The following is a 13,632-nucleotide window of genomic DNA, read 5'->3' on the forward strand; positions in this document are numbered from 1 at the left end:
CAGCCAAACAATGGAACTCTCTCCCTTTCCATACCCACCACCTACCCACTATTGAATCCTTTACACGTGCACTGAAAACACAACTCTTCTGTAAACATTATTCCTGACAACCTTTCCCATAATGCTAGTCCAATATCATGATACTCTTTTTTCTTGTTATTTGGTTCCTCTTTGCATTTTTCTGTATTTTGTTTTATTCTGTTTTAGTACTGTTGTTTATTCTTTCTTAGTTTATGTGTTATTTGTTTGTGTTCCTGTCCCTCGTATGCTGTCCATGTTTCGTTCTTGCTTTTAGGTGCTAAGAACATGTTCCTTAGGAGTGTGAGTAAGCGCTTTACAAATTTTGCATTTATTATTATTACTACCAACTGATATAACTATAGTGCACAGTGTCATAGGGTTAGTCAGACACCCTGAAGGTTAGTGATGAGATTGGTTATATGGCTACTGGTATAGGTATAGGGCACAGAGTGTCATGTCTAGTCAGATACCCTGAAGGATAGTGCTGCATGACGGGGTCAGTAGTGAGCTAGCATGAGAACAAGTGCTGCGTAATGTGGTAAGAAGGTTGATAAGATGTATGTCATGAGAATATATATTGTTAAAAACAGGCTGCCATGAGAATATATGTTGGTTTTTAACAACAGGCTACCATGCTGTTGTTGGCCCACGCTACAAGATGGCTGCAACATCCAATATCTTCCTGAATCAGACTTCAGTGCAGCCATCCCCTCAGCACCCATATCTCCAGCCACGCTCTTCTCCAGGTATATTAGATGAGGGTACAGAATTAGTAGCATATGTACTTTTAAAGAAATATATGCAAACTGTGAAAAAAAAAATTCCTGTCTTGAACAAAATGAAAAAGGTGTTTCTCTTAGGTGACCATAGAGAGGAGACCTGTGAAATGTAAGGAATGCATACCATATTTACCAAAAAAAAGTGTGTGAACTAAAGTATCATTTATTAAAATGCTTTGAACACGAGAATCTAAAGGAAGTTTGATTAATGCAGAAATCATTTGGTTTTAGGGTCTCCAGCCTTCACTTCACCAACCACACCTTCACGCCTGTGGTCAGTAAGTCCAGCTCAGCAGGATACCAGCTTTTCTTTGCATCAGCGATCACCACACTCCTCATTTGCCAAATCTTGATGCAACAGACATGTACAAAACCAGTATACTTCTAAACAATTTATTGATTGGAGAAAATGTTTAAATAATGACTGCCATCAGAAATTCAGATTAAAATTGACCTGTGAGGTAGTGAAGGCAAAAGATTTGTAAAAGAAGGTGATTATGTGTTATATGCTACAGAGCTTTGTGGGAGAATGCGCCCAATGAAAAGGAATAATGTTGCGATAATTCAGCGAATAAAAGTGCATAGTACTGGAGACCCTGTGCATGTGTGTGAATAGTTGCTGTGTCTATACACAGTGGCATTAGTAGCATCTGCAGTAAGTTATTTAATATGGCCATTGTATCACATTTTTATGGCTATGGAATGGTTTCAGATGTGCAGAACACTTGAGACACAATAGGTTTTATCCTTTAAAAAGAATTGAAATTGTTCAAAGTGTTTAAATTCTTTTGAAAATAAGAGAATATTTTTCAGAACTACAGCCACTTTCATGCATATTTTTTGACACTTAAAATTGGATGGGACTGAGGAAGCAGTAGTTAAGACTCGCAATCAGTGGAAAATGCCTTCACCTAAAAATCCCATGGATTAGTGTTGGGATGTGTGTTGTATTGAGTAATTTGTGCACAGGGATTGATCATATGGAAGTATGTACTGCATTAAAAAAATTGTTCCATGTTTATTATATGTATTGATTTCTTTATTGTTGGCACTGCATAAATCACCAACCATTCTTTACTTTGATGGAGTTTGTTTTAAGGATAAACACAAGGCCTTTATGCTATTAGTTAACAAATTTCTGCTGAATTTTAATATATGAACAACACCAAGCTTCTGCAAGTTCCATTACCTAAGACAAAGATGTATGGACAGAGGTCTTTCTCCTGCCAAGCCCCATCAACTTGGAACCTGTCACTCTGATTCTCTTACCTCCTTTTAGTCTGAACTTGACACATCTTTTCAAAACAGCAAGTTTACTGTGACCCTGTCCTAACCATCAGCGTGCCTAACGTGTCTGTAATTTACTTTGTGTGCGAGTGTATTTTGTAGAAGTGAGCGAGTATGTTATATAAAAATGTGGGTGCATAACTGTTGATGATTTAGTCTACATATGATTTATGTAATGTGCTCTGAGCAAAGTTTTGGAAAGGTGTTATATATTTAAATCATTATTAGTATTATTATTAAATAAGCAAGTAAATGCACTAGAACCTTCAACCAGCGAGCACCAGTCTTAACCCTGACACTTTAACTCTGCAGGATACATTTTTCAACTCCAATTTCTCACTAAAGCAGGTTTGTAGGACAAAATTAGCTCCTTTTCCTGTCACTAGTCGCCAGTTTTCCCATTACTTTTGTGGCAAAGTCCATTCTCAGACAATCGTGAAATGCGATTTGTTTTGGGTGTGCACACTTAGATTTTTGTGTTTATCACAAGTACTTGTATGTACCAACATGTTTTGGAACAAAGTAGATGTGGTCATTTGATTTTTATTAAAACGAAGTCTAGATATTCTTAAGTGTTTTGCTAGAAATTGAGACATTTTTTAAAACTTGAACAGCATGTCCAAGTTAAAGCTAATATTTTTCAAACATTGCTCCGCGATGGAATGAATTTAAGAAATAAATATATCATGAAAAAATTTGACAAACAAAATGATTGACCTGTTTCACAGACATACAAACAGCAAGTCCTCTTTTAAAGATGCAAGTTACAGTCCCATCATCAGGTTAGTAGCTCCAGCACAAGAAAAGAGAGACTGCGAACTGTTCAGATTGTATTTTTTGTTTTTATTTGCTGTTGAACTGTTTATATTCTGGTGAGAAAGAAGGCAAAATGTTTACATATGTGTAATGCTCGAGTGTCTATTAAATGAATTTTTATTTTTAAAAAAAGTGTATGTGCTGACTGTCACAAGAGTAAAAGGAGAAAGTTAAATCTTACACTACAGAATAGACACAAATCAGAAATGAGTCAAATAAACAATGTGGCCAGTGCCTTTTCAGGTGCACAAGAAATGAATTCTCAGATCATTTGCCTCCTAGTACTGCCATACATTGAGATCCAGCATAACTCAAACATAACAGTTTTCAAAAAACCCTGACCAGCAAGCTTTGAACATAACGATAGATCTGGCCTACACGCAGGTCTTGTAGACATCCCATTTGTAGTAGGGGTCTAGAATGTCTGCAATAAATACTACGTTTTTTATTATTCTTCCTATTCCTTTTCACCCCCGTGGAGCATAGGGCCACAACTATACCACACCATCGGATCCTGTTCTGGGCGTCCCTTTCCAGTTGTTTCCATGTCATGCCAGCTGCCCTTCGCCAACGCGGTCACAGGGATCATCCCGTCCAGGCTCTGGTGCTCGTGTTGCATGTGCAGTTTCTATGGCAGGGGTTGTTTTACAGGGTGGGGTTGTAAGCCCCACTCCCAACCCTTGTCTTTCATCCGGGCTTGGGACCCAGGGGGTTTCCAGGCGGAGTTACGTTTTGTATTCAGGCGTACAGAATTATGTGCTATGAATATACAGAATAAAGAGCCAGAGTGCATGATGTATGTCATGAAGTGAACCGAAAGATGCAATATTTTATAATGGAATCTTCAATGACTTTTAAACAGCTAGTGTGCAAGAGGTATGTCATAATAACATCAAGAGGGGAAAAAATCTTTCTATGCCACCTTTCATGAGCTAGTGCTGAAGATATATGTCATGAAATCAACATCATTCCAGGCCACCTTTTGTGACTTTAAAACATTTAAACTCAGAGTGCCAGATGTATGTCATGAAGTTAACAGCAAAGTTCAACATCTTTTTCATGCCTCTAAAACAGTTTATCAGCAAGATCAAGGCTACAAACGTTTGGTTGTCTCGATGGAGATGTAGACATGACATATAAAGCACATGCTGAGAGAGAAAATGCTGAAGCATGGAAATTAACAAAACTGCCCAAGCTTCTTATGAAATTTCCAGTAGATGACATCTACAATGCCGATGACACTGGGCTGTATTATTGTGCTACATTGGAGGGTTCCTTAAGCTACAAACAAGTTCACTCTCTGGCTCCACAAAAGCCATAGTACAACTGTCTTGTGCTGCTCAAACATGTCAGGAACGGACAAGAAAAACCTGCTGCTTATAGCAAAGAGCACCACGCCTCGCTTCTTTAAAGGACTTATAATGGACAGTTTACCGGTTGTGTATAGTGGGAACAGAAATGCATGGATGATCTCTGAACTTTTTAAAGAAGGGCTGAAGGATTGGGATAGAGAGCTTCAACGCCAGTCGAGAGAAGTATTGCTCTTTCTCAACAATTGATCAGATCGCTTGAAGAACATTCAAATGGAATTTCTACCTCCCAGGACCGCAGCTTTGGTGCAGCCAATGGACATGGGCATCATAAAAAAATTGAAGACCTTCTACCATGCAAGGTTGGTTAATTACATTCTTGATGAAAGTTTGCTGACCCCATCGTCAACAGCCAAAGAAGTCAGTGCAAAGGTCAACAACTTACAATGACGACGAGTCCCAGTCCGAGATGACGACGAGTCCCAGATGGGTACAGGACAGAGGGCAGATAGCAGAATCATAGCGATTGATACTGTGCATTGTGTATCTAGTCAAAGCTTTACCTTCTAATCCTATCATTTCACTTTCTTTCTGACGGGTTGGATATGATTGATCCTGCGAAGCTTAAGAAAAATTACTTCCTGCATTGATGTAGGATTCAATAAATAGTAATGTGTTGATAATAACACCAAGATTCCAGACAGTCTGCAAGATAAAGATGTTAACTCCAGGGGGAATGATGGAAGTAGAAGATGGCACTATGCTTTTCAGTTTATTTTCAGAGGCTCTTTGTAGGACCTCAGTTTTGTTATTTTCAATTTGTTGATGGACGTCCAGGATATTAACATCTACTCTGTGCTGTGTAGTGGTGTAGATCTGCTGGAGCTGGGAAGTGAGGCAAGAGGCTAGCAGCTGTGTAGTATCAGCATGCATGTTGATTATGATACTGTTATCAGCATTATTGTGGTACTGCAAGCTAGAGTGATAGATGGTGGGATCAAATGGTTGGATGTAGACAGGGAATAAAATGAGGCCTAAGAATAGTGTATGGGAGAGAGACTTTTTGGAGTATGGAGTAAGTGTGAGCAGTGATTTGTATTGATTTTTGTATGAGAAGAAGCATAGGACGACGACGTGACACTTGTTTTTGGGAGATGAAAGTTATATCCCTTTTCACAATGGATCTTAAACTTGTTAATCGTTATCGTGAGCGACAACAAAATACGGCGAAATCAAGCCTTCGGAGTAAAGTATACGATTCTATTATTCGGGATGTTTTCAAATAGTTGTAGGAGATATGATCAACACATGCATGTGCGGGTCACGCCACGATCACACGGTTTTAGTTGGGATCTAAAGGCCTAGATGAAGCGATATGAATACACATATATAAGTCGACAGTTTCTCGAACTATTCACCATGTGTCTAAGGCTCTTGCAAATCGACTTACTAGGTAAAATACCAAGCCAGCGATGTGCAAACAAGCAGAAATCATAATTTTACAGTCACTGGATTTCCAAACGCGTTTGGGTGCGTAAATGACACCCATGTAAAAATTTAGGAACCATCTGAGCACGAAAATGAATTTGCAAATAAAAAAAGGTTATTTAATAAATGTACAGCTAGTTTGTGAGAGTGGCATAAATATAATTAACTGTCATGTTATAAGTATTCTGGAAGTACTCATGACGCCAGGATTTTGACTAAGTCAAAGCTGTAACGAGCTTATGAAGTACATCCTTGATTAGTCAGGGGTAAACTCCAAGCCTTTGTATTCCTTGTAGGGCGAAGTCGAAGTGGGAGTATTTTTGAAATTGGACACTGTTTATTACTGTTACAGCACTTACAGTACAGTATTTCATTATTAAACGTAGTGTACTGCACAATATTGTACTGTACTCATGTTTATTGATAATTATGTAGGGTACTGTGTTAGGATAGGTGTTTGGATAGGCTAAGTGTTTGCAGTACTGTACTGTTATTATGGTTCAGTACTGTATGAACGTATGATCCGACTTACGTCCAAATTCGGTTTACGACGCCGCGTAAGAACGGATCAACGTCGTAAGTCGATACTACCTGTATTGCATTTTATTACCAATGAACAAATGCTTGCGTGTGGCAGTTGTTTAAAGTTCGCGCCACTTAGCCAAATTGGATAAGACACTATATATATATACTGACGCTGAGGGGAATTTTAATTTTTTTTTCTTTCTCATTTTATAATTAAAAAAATTGAAGTTTATAGCTAGAGCGAGCAAATGACTTTAAACAATCCTTATATAGTAGAGTGGGAGGACTGATCGAGGGTGCGTGCACGGATGAAAGCGTGAATGACGAAAGAGAGTGATCGAGTGGCGAAAGTTTTCAGAATGTGCGCGCTTTTATGGATGACGTAAAAAAAATACGTATGACGTACATGTATACGTATAACGCGAGAGAGAAAGAGAGAGAGAGCGCGCTTTCGGACCGTTACTTCACCGAGACTAAAAAACCAGGTAGGGCTGTGAGAAGTCTTTTTGCATGTTTTTTTTTCAGCCTTTCGCCTTTCTTTATTAGTGTTATGCGCCAGTAGTATTTGTAACAGTGAGTGCGTCTCAGTTCAGCAAATCTGTGCATGTCTTTGAGTCAACTGATGAAACATCGCTCTCTTTGTGTTCAAGAAACATTTTTTTTTTGCCCAGAGAATGACACGGATGATTTTGGAATGCAGTCTATTTAGTATAATTACTCATTGTATATACATTAAATAAATTTAAAAAAAAAAGAAATTAGTCGGTTTAATGCATATCTGGTCCTTTGGCTGCCTTTTTGTTTGTTTGTTTTTTGGTATTTTATGCCATGCCAGCAACTAAGGCTATATCATGGCAATAAAAAGAATTTTTACGATTAAAAGTTTCGAGATAAATCTTCAGTTATTTATCTTCAAAACAGACCAGGATAATGAATGAACAAAATGTTAAAGAAAAAAGGTGGTGTAAAAAAGGGTGGTGGAGCCCAAAAAGGCCACCAACACACCAGAAATTAAATGAGCTATATCTATCTGTAAGAAATTATATTTGAAAAATAGAGTCCTATCTTTTTTTAAAAAGCCACAAATAGCTGCCGATGAGACGGACCTAAATAAGATATATAATGAGTTTGCGTTAAAAAACTGTCGTCGGATGATCTGGAGCTCTGGACAGATAATTAGAAGGCGTAAAACGTTGAGATGTCCCTTACACCAGGGGCAACCTGGTGGTTGCTCCCCTCGCAAGAGGTATCCTTGCGTGGCATACGTGTGTCCTATCTTTAGTCTTGTAAGGACCACCTCCTCCCGCCTTGTGGTGTGGCACAAGGGTGGGCGGTCAGAAAGACCCTTTGGCTGCCTTAAAAATTCTTACATGTTTTAGATCTAATGTTTTATAATTTTGTAACGGACAAGTGCGCAATAGAGGGGGATGGGGGGAGGCTGACACCCCTGGTTTGTCCTATTTTGTTTTTTGTTGTTGTTGTTTTCGCGGAAAGAGTGGGCCACGAAATTCAGCGAATTCTACGTGCGGTCCGGGCAGTGCTCACCCCGTGTCAAGCGTTGACAGGGGAGGGTATTTAAGCCCGACCGTACGCGGCCAGTGGACGGCTGAAGTGAAGTGAAGCTTTGAGAAGTGAAGTTATTACTGGAACTTTGTGAAGTAGAGGATTTTCTTCACCTAATCGCAGCGGTACATTTCGTTCTCTCAGGTACATTTCGTTCTACTCACCCACCTGATAGCAACATCTCGGTATTGTAAAAACACTCTTTTTACCATTTATTGAACTATCGGAACGAAGAATAGAGTTGTCCCATAAAATCGAGTACTGCAGAGTTGCAGGGACTAAACGGTTATTAACTTGTTGGATTTCGTCAAGGACGTACCTGTGTTATGTATGTTCTTATTAATTGTGTTTTTTCGTAATAAGTAGTGGTGCCTCTAAGGAGGGACGCCCACCCTCAAGCGATCTCGTTATTTTTTGTGTGGAAAGAATGCGCGTGTCTGCAGACGGTCAGTGAGAAAATTTTGAAATGACTTTTTTCTCTTTTTTTTTCTTCAAAATAGTGATGGAAGCAGGAAAAAGAAGATATGAAGTAAGTCCCTCACGTTTCTTCTGATTTTATTTATCCTATATAGTAGGCTGAAATATGCACATGTATAATCATTAATGTCTTTTTTTTTTTTTGGCTTCTGGTCAATTTAAAGTACAAGCCGAGTGCCACAATTTTTCTTTAGGATCAGGTTAAGTTAATGTACCCCCCCAACACACATACATATGCATGCCTAGACACATTAATTAAGTCTTTTTTTTTAATTATTTGCAGTCTGATACAGAGCCACAGCCACAGCTACAGCCACAGCTACAGCCTCGGGGGAGTGGTCGTGGTAGAGCAAAGCAGCTCTGTACGTACAATACAGAACGTTTATATAACTTATATATACTCTAAAGTAATATAATATTTATTTATTAATTCCATCTCCAATTCAATGCAGAATGCACGCTCATCAGAGAAGGATTAGAGCACAAGTTAACAAACACACGAAAGGCTTCTCAAAATCTAATCTGATAATCTCCTCTCAGAACTCTTTCTGTAGGAATGGTTTCACAGTTTCCATTAGTTTATATGCATTTAGTGTGTCTTGCAGTTATGAGAAGGCTGCTGTTGTTTGGACAAAATGTCCTATCAGTGCAGACATTAGGCTTTCTTCGCATGCTGTTAAGCAGATTTCTTGCAGCTTTCTTAATATTTCATTTTATTAGTAATGAACAATTGTTTGCGTGTGGCAGTTGATTGATGTTAGCCAAGTTGGATAAGGCATTTATATATGGGACGCTGAGGGGAATTTTTTTTCTTTCTCAGTTTATAATTTAAAAAATTTTATAGGTAGAGCAAGTAAATGATTTTTTTTTTTTTAAAAAACAGATGAAAGAGTGTGAGTGACGAAAGAGAGTGAGGGACGAAAGTGTTCAGAATGCGTGTATGGATGATGTAAATTATTTGCTGTTGACCTATTTCGTCTTCTTTCTTCACCGAGTGATACCAACACACGGAGTGTATGAAGTATTTTTGCATTTTTTTTTTTCAGCCTATGGAATCACCAGGGGGGGGGAGGAGGTGGCAAAGAAAAAAACTATCGAACACCTTTTTCGACACTTGCAGTCTATAACTGAGGATTTGCCTGAAGAAGGGGCAATGGAGCTCGGCTATAGACTGCATACCGAGTGTCGGCGTTTTTTGCTCGAGTGGAACGCATCTCATTAGAGAAAAGGTAAGCCATTATAAAGCCAGTAACTAAAGCTCTAAAGTCATAGAGGAACCAGTTTTGTAAATAGTTGAAACATAAAGAAAATGAAAACAGCATGCCTGAGATGAAATTTAAAACCAGGACATTCATTTATCTGTATTCATGATCAACTCTAAACTGTTGCACCACTAGACTGACCTCAGCGCGAGAAAGATATGAGTGCAGCTAGGGAATGCATGTTTGAACGGTCAGCTATGGAGGAGTGGGGTTTTATTATTTTCTTACAAAGTTCAAATTGTGCATAATCATTTGCAAAGATTATGGTTGCCTGGGGTTGTTACATGGTCTGTGGGTTGGTTAGATAGATGAATGACTACTCAGATAGATTGTTACGGGTTATTTCGGTAGGTGGATGACTGTTTAGTCAAGCAAATTGTTAATTCGTATATGGATTATTTAGGTAAATGAATGACAGCAAAGTCACAATGTATTGAAACTCTGACTTTCTTTTTTTTTCACCAAGGAAACCCAAGTGTTTGCACTCCTGTAGTGGACGTAGCCCACTTCTGCAGAACAGCTATTTCAACTATTGGCCTTTGTTGTATTGGCTACACTAATCAGTGGGAACACGGGAGACTTGGAGTCGTCTTCCTATATGACATCGCCAGGGCAACAACAACCGGCGCCACAGAGTAACAACATGATGAAGTCATTCCCGTAGCAACTGTCGTAGTGGTGGATTAACTATAAGTGAAAATAGTGGACATGGTTAACCACAGTTATACTTAGTTTGTAAACATACATAGTTTAGGACATATTAGTATCTGAGACATATAAAATCAAGTTCTTTGAGATAAAATTAATTTGATTCCCAGATGAACCTTCACTTTATCAGCATTCAAGGTGCTAGTGCTGCAAGAAAGAGTAAAACAAGACGCTGAAGTCAGTCAATTCCCAGTCATAGTTACCTGGGTTTTCATCCATTTTCTTGCTTGAAGAACTTGATAATGAAGACGAGGAGGAAGATGAAGCTGATGACAGAGATCTTTCTGTGTCTTTGACATCACTAGTATCAGTAATGAACTCCACCTGCTGTGAGTTTGGGCTCTGAATACAAAGGGATTAACACAATCTTCCATCACCAATGTTAGTAATGAACTGCAGCTATTATGACCTTAGGCTTTGAGTGCAAGCCAATAAAGCCTTCTCCCAATTGATGTTAGTTATTACCACCATCGTGGGTGAGCTTGGGCTTTGTCATGTTGTACTATATAATTACCTGGGCTTTTTTGTGTTTCTTTTTCATTAGTGGTGCCACAGAGCAATGACCCTTCTCCCCCAACACCAGCAGTAGCCAATGTACTCTAACAATCAATAAACTAGTTGTAACTAGTCTCACCAATGTAGTTTACTTTGAACTAAGAGTATGTCTACAAAATTTAAATAAACTTCATCAAATGAAACATTAATGGGAGTAGCCACAGAAAGCAATATCAAGAACTCCAATTATCTCCTTGTAAGAGCTGGTGTTTTAGTAACAATGGAATAACGGCTGACTAAAAATCTTCTGTTCTTAAATAAACCAAGCTTTATGTTAAACAATAATCCCCTTTCATGAACTCTGAAATATCAATCAAAGCTCTGCCTGAAAAATAAACTCCGGCCTAAACTAAAACAATACAAATAAAAAAAACCACACACAACAGCATATAGCCAATCGAAGATTTTAGTATGATTCTTAAAAGACTAAAAAGGCATATTTAAATTAGCTTATAAATGATTCAAACAGTTGTTTTCACGTGCGAGGGAAGGTAGGAGTACACGGTGGTGTACCAGCGGTCAGTTTTCCCTAATTGCTACCCTGGCCCCGAGGCAGGGTGGAGATCACAGGCAATAAACCGAGCAATAAAATGTCTTTCTCAGCCGAGTACTCGATGTTTTCAGTTAGAAAGCTGAAGTGAAACGGTTTGGAACTGAACTTACTGTCAGGGTTAGGCACAGGCGGCGTTAGGAACACGTGGGGCCTGGTGCCGACCATCCGCGCGGGGCTTGGGTAACGGAGTACGTGTATCAACATCCCTATTGATGTGATGCCGGAAGTACTGATTTATATACAGTTAGATAGGCTGGATCCATTTCGCGAAATAACCACGAATTTAGTGTTTTATTTGTTTGTAACCTTTCCCACCGTTTGTGACAGCAGCGGTTGTTTCTTAAAGCGAAATAATGTGGTGACGATAACTTAATAAACTGCTTGTTGTTATTGTCGGGCTAAACGGGAAGACATGGGTTCAATAATTTGCTTAATTAGAACTTAGAAGTGTTTTCTGAACGTCAATTGTTTGACGCTAAAGCTGCTGCTGACGACGGTTGTGAAGAAAAAGACGTCGAGTTGCGCAAAGAAGTAAAAGGGGAGGAGCTTGATGACGCTGAGGGTATATCGTTGTCATTGCCATAAGCATCACCATCATCGTCACCACCACTATCGCCACCATCCTCACTAGCTGCAGCGTGCGGGTCTCCTGCCTTCCACCTTCATTTCATTTTCATTTCATTTTATCAGTTTGCAGCCCTATTCCATATTTTCACAGCCTACCTTTTACCCTCACCCTTAGAATGGCATGGTCCAAGCAGCTTGGTTTCTTCACTTTGACCATTTGTTGTTTGAAGAAGGGGGCACTTTCTGCTTCTTTTAATTTGTATTTTATGATTATTATTTTTTGTTTGTGGAATATGGTTTGGCTTGCAGTACGTATGCGCGAGAGGACTCTTGCTGGGATAATTAAGAAAGAAAATGTCACCTGATTAAGTAGCTCTCACGTGCTCTCTGCCTAGGCTTCCGTGTGCGTGTTTTCTCTGCTCAACGCCCCTTCCCTTCTCATGTGCACCCCTCAGTCATGTTTGGCATTTTGTCTTCAGTAATAATCTTTCGAACTTCGACTTCGGTGGGAGCCATACTAACACCATTTCCGCTTTCTGTCGCTTACAAGACAAAACTACCAATATTACAGCAATGTTCATTTGACTAATTACTCCATTTTCCCAATATTTGGAATTTGTAACCTGTGCAAGAAGCTTCAAGTTTTCGCCTCTAAAAGCCTTTCCTCTGTAAAGTCGCTGCCTTTGAATAGAAGAGTAAACATACTGAGTGTTGCTAAGAAGACGACTCAGTAGTTCACTAGGAACTAGGGCGTCTCAAGTTTTATCCGTCTCAAGAGTTTGTTTCTCTCCATCCTCAGTATTGTAGGCTCGACGTGTTCTTCGCGATGTTACCTCCCGTGAAAAACGCGAGAACCAGAACAAAGTAAGGACATCGGCGGAGCACCTCAATGAGGTTTTGAGGCGTCTGTTGCAGTGTGTGTGTGGTTGGTGAGGTGCGCTTGCAATATGTGCTTGCATGGATGAGTGCGAGAGTGCGTGAGCAAGCGAGTGAAGGAAGGATATATGCAGGAAAAGGAGGAAACAATACTGTGGTGCTTTCCATTTGTTTTTTGCACGCTCTGCAAATATTATTTATTAACCTTCTTACAGAGCTTCCGCTTGCTTTTTGAGTGATCGAGTTTTTCGCTTTGCTTGACATGTTGTTGCGTGTGTGTTTGAAAGTGGTTTTTTTAAAATATTATTATTTTGTTTATGGCATATAGCGTAGCTTTCCAATCTTTAGTCTTCCTTGTATTTATCAATCAGTTCTCATTTACTTCTTTCCACAACGGTTATGTCTTGCACTCAAGATGACTCATGTAATATAAACGTGTTAAAAGTATTTGTTGAAAACGCAGAAAGAGCAAACAATCAAAAACATGACTGACATCCATAATCTTTTGAGCAGACAATCAGATGTGTGTGGTGTCCTGTCCTTCATAGCAGCGGTTCTCAAAGTGTGGTCCGCGGGCATGTGAGGTGGTCCGCGACTGCAGTCCTCATATGTCAGCAAAGTGATGTTTACAGTGATGTATTCCTCGCATTAACATTTTAATTACAAATAAGGAGGTATACGTAGTTTTATGTCAACTTATTACTATATTACTGTCACAGAAGGACATTTAGTTTGAATTGTAATGAAAACAAATGCGGCAATAAATTTAAATGTGAATTCTAGTACAGACTGATTTTTAGGCCTTGGTGGTCCGCCATATTTTGTACTTCAGTAAAGTGGTCCGC

At 39.2% G+C, this 13,632-nt stretch overlaps 1 protein-coding gene across 1 annotated transcript in view; it reads left to right on the forward strand.

The window, feature by feature from the left end:
• The window catches only part of LOC112560171 (nuclear pore membrane glycoprotein 210-like), a 63,195-nt gene extending 60,160 nt beyond the window's left edge, over positions 1–3,035 (forward strand). Inside the window, exons 40-41 of the mRNA XM_025231803.1 lie at positions 648–767; positions 1,032–3,035. Coding sequence (XP_025087588.1) covers positions 648–767; positions 1,032–1,153 — 242 coding nt within the window. The 3' untranslated portion in view covers positions 1,154–3,035. The remainder of the gene's footprint in view (positions 1–647; positions 768–1,031) is intronic.
• The last annotated feature ends 10,597 nt before the right edge of the window (positions 3,036–13,632 follow it).

Source organism: Pomacea canaliculata, linkage group LG3 (assembly GCF_003073045.1).
Source record: "Pomacea canaliculata isolate SZHN2017 linkage group LG3, ASM307304v1, whole genome shotgun sequence".
NCBI lineage: Eukaryota > Metazoa > Mollusca > Gastropoda > Architaenioglossa > Ampullariidae > Pomacea > Pomacea canaliculata.